Source organism: Phoca vitulina, unplaced genomic scaffold (assembly GCF_004348235.1).
Source record: "Phoca vitulina isolate PV1807 unplaced genomic scaffold, GSC_HSeal_1.0 scaffold541, whole genome shotgun sequence".
NCBI lineage: Eukaryota > Metazoa > Chordata > Mammalia > Carnivora > Phocidae > Phoca > Phoca vitulina.
In genome coordinates, this window is record NW_022590228.1 from 1 (window position 1) to 6,715 (window position 6,715).

At 40.3% G+C, this 6,715-nt stretch overlaps 1 protein-coding gene across 1 annotated transcript; it reads left to right on the top strand.

Annotated features, from left to right (window-relative positions):
* Nucleotides 1-16: 16 nt before the first annotated feature.
* Nucleotides 17-3,462, top strand: LOC116629281 (olfactory receptor 2AT4-like; the record flags this gene model as incomplete). Its single annotated transcript, XM_032399587.1, has 2 exons — nt 17-398; nt 3,401-3,462. Coding segments are annotated over 2 exons (444 nt in total), but the record flags the coding sequence as incomplete, so codon positions are not given.
* Nucleotides 3,463-6,715: the final 3,253 nt, after the last annotated feature.

A 6,715-nucleotide genomic window follows, 5' to 3' on the forward strand; every position in this document is an offset into this window, starting at 1 on the left:
CACTGCTCACAGCTCTCACTGCTTCTGTGACCACTTGGCTGTGGTCCAGGCCTCCTGCTCTGACACCACGCCCCAGACCTTCATGGGCTTCTGCATCGCCATGGTGGTATCCTTCCTGCCCCTTCTCCTGGTGCTTCTCTCCTATGCCCACATCCTGGCTTCAATGCTTCACATCAGCTCCCAAGAAGGATGCTCAAAAGCCTTCTCCACCTGCGGCTCCCACCTCCTGGTGATTGGCACCTACTACTCATCCATTGCCATAGCCTATGTGGCCTATAGGGCTGACCTGCCCCTCGACTTTCACATCATGGGCAATGTGGTGTATGCTGTCCTCACCCCTGTCCTCAACCCTCTCATCTACACGCTGAGGTACAAGGATGTCAAAGCAGCCATCACCAGTAAGGTATGTCCCTGGGACCCAGGGCATTCTGAGGACCCCTGATCCTTAGATGTTGCTAATTCTGCTTCCAGGATACCAGTGTGCTAAAAACAGAGAATGCCATCAAAAAAGTTTCTTGAAGGGAAGAATGACCTAGAGTAGGGCCCAAAATATACCGTTGAGTCTTCCATTTCCATTAATGATAGACTTGGTTATAAAATCAACCCTTCTGTGGAAAGGAAAATGTCAGATAAAATAGAAAGATTATCTGCTTAAAAGTGTCAAAATTCTTGCCTTCTTAGCTCAGTGGGCAGTGTGTCAGTCTCATAAAAGTATCAAATAGAATTTTTAACATAAGGCTAAAATAGTAATAAAGATGAGAACACAGAAAGGTTAGTTATTAAGACATGAATAGACATATAGATCAATGGAACAAGAGAGCCCAGAATCAGACCCTTAAATATATGAACAGTTGATATATGAAGGAAATGACATTGCAGATCAGTGTATAGATGGAAATATAATAAATGGTATTAGTACTATCAGGTATCCATATGTCAACAAATGAAATTTGTCTCTTATCTTAAGCAAACACAAAAAGCAATCTCATTAAATACCTAAATATGAAAGGCAAAACTATAAAACGATATAGGAGACTGCAGTCCTCATCTTGGGATGGGGAGATATTTCTGAAGCAAGATTTTTTAAAAGCTCTACGCCTAGAAAAAACAAAAGATAAATTTGACTGCTTTAAAATGTAGAATTTCTGTTCATCAAAAGACACCAGGAAGAGAGTGGAATGCTAAGCTACAGAACAGAAAATTATTTGCAATGCATATAACCAACTAAAGGACTCAGGATTCATCCAGAATATATAGAGAATTACTTTGGGTCAATTTTTTATTTTTATTTTTCTCATTTTTTAAAAAAGATTTTATTTATTTATTCGACAGATAGATAGCGAGAGAGGGAACACAAGCAGGGGGAGTGGGAGAGGGAGAAGCAGGCTTCCCACTGAGCAGGGAGCCTGATGCAGGGCTTGATCCCAGGACCCTGGGATCATGACCTGAGCCGAAGGCAGATGCTTAACCGACTGAGCCACTCAGGCGCCCCAGGTCAATTTTTTTAAAATAGTCAAGTCATTAGAAAAATTAGCAAAATACTTCACAAGCAAATGTTCAATAAATCTAAGAAAACATGCTCAACCTAGTAGTAACAGGAGAGGTGCAAGTTACAACAATGAATACTTACCACTAGAAACACATCAGACTGGCTAAAATGTCAAAGTCTACCAATACCCAAGTTGGCGAGCATGCAGGTTGATGGAGCACTCGTATACTGATAGTGGGAGTGTTTATTGGCACAACCACTTTGGAAAACACTTTATCACTATCTTATAATGTTGAATATACACATACTGTATTATCTGGCATAGCTGCATTTCTCTAACTTGTAAAATGTTCATAAGATGTAGCACTGTATGCCAATAAAATATGAAGGAATTACATATACACACAACATGAGTAATCTCACATGAATAGATGAAAGAATCTAGTGTTGAGTGGAAGAATCTAGTGTTGAGCAAAAGAATCATGACTCAAAAGGATATATATAATATGATTCCAGTTATATAAAGTTTAAAGACAGGCAAAGCTAAACTACATTTTTGATCACTGCATACAGATGTCATACACTGAAGAAAAGAGAAGGTATATTTATTATTAAAATGGAAAATCAGGGTTATTTCTGTAAGAGAGGGAGAGGGTTGTGAGTCAAAGAGGGGCACCAAGGGCTTTATGAGGAGTTGTCAGTTTCATTCTCCCCTGAATGGTGGTGACACGGTATTCACTTTACAATTAAACTGTATATATAGACTTTATACATTTTGGCTCCATGTGAATACTCTATTTTATAATAAACTCTTACAAGGCATCATTCCATCGGGCAGAGGCTGCAATGCTAGTTCTCAATGTTCGGTCCAAGTCTTTCCGTGGGTGGGATGTCTTGTGGTGGTTTTCATCTTCAGAATAAGCATCGAGCTGCTGAATATAATTTTCTCTGTTTTTCCATTCACTTAAGAAGACTTTAATTAGCCTTTGGGAAGTGCTAGACCATGTGGTAGAAGCTAGAGACACAGAGGGAGAGATTGGGACAGTCGCTGCCCTCAATTTGCTTACAGTCTAGTGAGGAAGACGGACTCGGGCAGGAACAACACAGTGTGGTAGGTGCCACATCAGAGGGAAACACAGGGGATGGGGGGAGCATAGAGGATGGTATTTAATCCAAGACAAAAATGTCTCCCATAAATATTTTTAACCTATGGTACCTGCTACTGCTTGTTTGGGAGTCCTCATGGAGTTAATGGCATGGCGGATGTGGACTGATTGAACAGAAGCCCCAAGCTGCTCCCATCAGAGAAAGAGAGGTTTCATTCTAGAGCTGACCAGAATGTGGGATGGCATCCCTGTCGCTACCTGTCATGGGGTGTGATTTTTAGCTTGGACAAGAAGTGGAGTTCATGCTTAAGCAAACCCAAAAGACTGCCACTCATTCTTCAGGAATCCCGCATGTCAAAAAAGGGTCTGGTGTGGGCAGAACTACAACGCCCCCCAAAAAGGCAGGAAGGAAAACCACTCTCAGAAAAGTGAATGGCGCAGGCCGTGACATTCTTGTGGCATATGTTAAAGGAAAGAAAATCTTTCTTAGCAAATTGTAATAAAGATGCAGCATGCGATGGGACTTTAAGCAAGGGCATTAGCAGAGAGTGAGAATTTCAGCAAATAGCAATGAGCGTCTTTTAAAGTCACAATGATAACAATTTTAAGTCAAAATTATGAAACAAAGCATTTTTAGTGAATTCTCATCTCCATTTCTGCTCCCTCCGCCTGTTGCATGCCCTTTACAAAAACTGTTTTTATTCATTTTTTTGGTTTTTCTTTCCATGTTTAATATAAGCAAGTCCATATACTTACACACATATGTATAACATATAAATATGGCTATATTATCTCTTTCTTAGAGAAATGGTAGCATACTATAAGACTGTTCTGCTCCTTGATTTTGAAAATTCAATCAGCAGTTGATAGAGATTCAGTTTTTGTTCAAGCAAAAAAAAAAAGTGGTGGTGGGAGAGGGAGGTGGCCATCGCTGGAGTGACCAGCTTTACGTAGGAGCACAAAGAGTTCGTCCATGGGAATAGGTGGGAAGACAGAATGAATGCAGGCACGGATGCCCGCAGGTGGGTGGGTGCGGGATGGGACTCTGTGCACTCCTCTCCTGATTGGCTGGAGTGACAACAGGAAGAGATATTGGTGGATTGAGGAGGGGAAAAGTCATCTGGAAGAGGAGATGAGGCAACAAACCAGGGCCATATATGGGATGACTGCCTGCCAGAATTAAGGTCTGTGGAGCGCTCGTACGTTAAGCTCAGATAATGTACACCTACATCAGGAAAATACTTTCTTAAAATCCATCTCACTTCTCCCTAAAGGTGCAGGGCTCATCTTGAGTCAGGGTATGTGGGACTGATGACCCAGTGTTACTGATTCTTCCCAGTGGAGATTTCTTTTTTTAACCAAGCATTAGGATAATTGCATAAGCCAACCGGTTTTCAGGCAGCAATGATCTGATTTTTTTTTAAAAATCTGATCATTTATCTGTCCTCACAAGTGGCTACCTATGCTTCTTGTCAAGAAAATAAAATCTGCTAAATGACATAAGGTCATTTATATATCAAGAACATATATCATGAGCCTACTATGTGGTGTATTTTATCTCTCAGTGTTATTGGGAGAGGAAGGAAGAAAAAACACTAAAAAAATGAATTCTAAAATGTCAAAAGCTACTTTAAAACCCTTCTAAACTCAGTTACAATGTTGAGCTCTAAAGCTGGCTCCACTTATCACTTACACATAGTGAAATACTTATGTAGTCATGAGATTATGATTCCATTACAAGAACGATATTTATGGTAATACCATTTCCTCTGCATTAATTTCTTATATTCCTTTTTTTAAAAAAAGATTTTATTGACAGAGAGAGAGAGAATGAGCACAAACAGGGGAGCAGTGGAGGGAGAGGAAGAAGCAGGCTCCCCGCTGAGCAGAGAGCCAGATGCAGGGCTCAATCCCAGGACCCTGAGATCATGCAGACGCTTAACCGACTGGGCCACCCAGGCACCCCAATCTTATATTCTTGATGCTAAGTAAGATGCTTATAGTATGCTAAATTCTTATTTTGTGCTTTCTGTTTATATTTCAAACAGCGTGGTTCACTTTAATTTCTTTTATCCTCCTCTTATGTATTCTCCAAATATATTCCCAGAATCATCCACACAACCTTGTCTAGTTCCACTTTTGAAGCCACCATTATTACTAAACTAGATATTTTGGTTCCAAGCCATATGTATTTTAAATAACCTGCCCATTTTTCTATTCTACACATCTTTAAAATAATAAAAACTCTATCACTGAATGCTGCTTCCTCAAATATGTGGAAATTAAATAGCACACCTCTAAAAAATCAATGGGTCAAAAAAGAAATCACAAGGAAAATCAGAAAATATCTTGTAGAAACATACCCAAAATCACAGGATGCAGCTAAAACAAGTGCTTTGAGGGAATGCAGAACTGTAAATGCTTATATGAAAAAAAGAAGAAAAATCTCAAATTAATCATCTGATGTTATTATTTATTAATTTATGTATTAATAATCTAATTTTTACTTTAAGAAATTATACTTTCATAATTTTTCTTTAAAAGCAAACTTGGGGCGCCTGGGTGGCTTAGCCGTTAAGCGTCTGCTTTCGGCTCAGGTCATGATCCCAGGGTCCTGGGATGGAGCCCCTCATTGGGCTCCCTGCTCTGCGAGAAGCCTGCTTCTCCCTCTCCCACTCCCCCTGCTTGTGTTCTCTCTCTCGGTGTGTCTCTCTCTGTCAAATAAATAAAATCTTTTAAAAAAAATAAAATAAAAGCAAACTCAACTCAAAGCAAGCAGTAGGCATGAAATAACAATAAAGATTAGAATGGAAATAAAAAGAGAATGGGAAAAATAGACAAAATGAAAACTGGGTCTTCAATACATCAACAAGACTGACGAACATTTAGGTAGATTGACTAAGAAAAAATGAGAAAATACCCCCAATTACTAAAATCAAAAGTGAAAGAGGGAACATTACGACTGAACTGCAGAGACATAAATGCAAAATGTCAAAGGAAGAGACCACCACACCACACCTGAAAACAGAAGGCTGAACTTACCACCAGCTTAAGCATTGGGAATGCTCCAGTGTATGGTTCTAAGCGACCCGGGGAGCTGATCTCACACAGGGCTGTGGACAATGTGGAGGGGAGGGGTTGGTGCACCTTCAGCGGTGCTGCTGTTGAGGGAATGGTTTGCCTTTAGTGGTGGCCGTGTGGTTACTGGGGCAAGGGTGTTGCTGCGTGGCTGACTTTTAGACTGGTCGGCTTTCAGGAACGTATGTATTAGTGCGAAGCTGTCATTGAATAATTAAACAGGTTTAAAACAAGTTCTGAGGATTATTTGTTACTCCCATGGCTATCGAACTGCCAGTCATTTCCTAGAAGCCTGAGAACATTTTTATTCTCAGAGGTAACGAAGTAAATCATACTTTATCCCCTAATGTTATACTAGGAAGTCTTTAAGTGTTGGCTTTTTACAAAGAGATCTCAGCCAACAGTTTAGCTCTCCTATTTTGGCTCACTTTTGGAGGTAAAACAAAATAAAATTAGAAATTTGAAAGGAATCTAAGTCATGGTTTCTGTTTGTTTTCTCCGACCTACTGTAGTTCAAATGACTGTTGCGCTCTATGTGAGCTCTTCCCACCAATAACCCAGTCTTTTCGTTTCATCGGACACATCCCAAAAAGACTTTAGTCCTTCTCATGCTGCCAAAAGCTGGTTTTGGAGGTTTGGGGTTTTTTTTTTTGTTTTTTTAAAGATGTATTTATTTATTTTTAGAGAGAGAGAGTGTGAGAGCGGGGAGGGGCAGAGGGAGAGGGAGAGACAGAATCCCAAGCAGACTCCCCGCTGCACAAAAAGCCCAACGTGGGGCTTGATCTCATGACCCTGAGATTACAACCCCATCCAAAAGCAAGAGTCTGACACTTAACTGACTGAGCCACCGAGGCCTTCCTGTTTTTTGTTTTTATGTACAAACCTGGTTTTTAATTTTTTTTAAAGTATAGTTGACGCACAATGTTACAACATAGTGATTCAGCAAAGTCTAGATGTTATGCTGTGCTCATCACGTGCAGCTACCATCTGTCACCATTCAACACTATCATGGCTCCAGGCGTTTATTAAGGAGGTCTGTCGT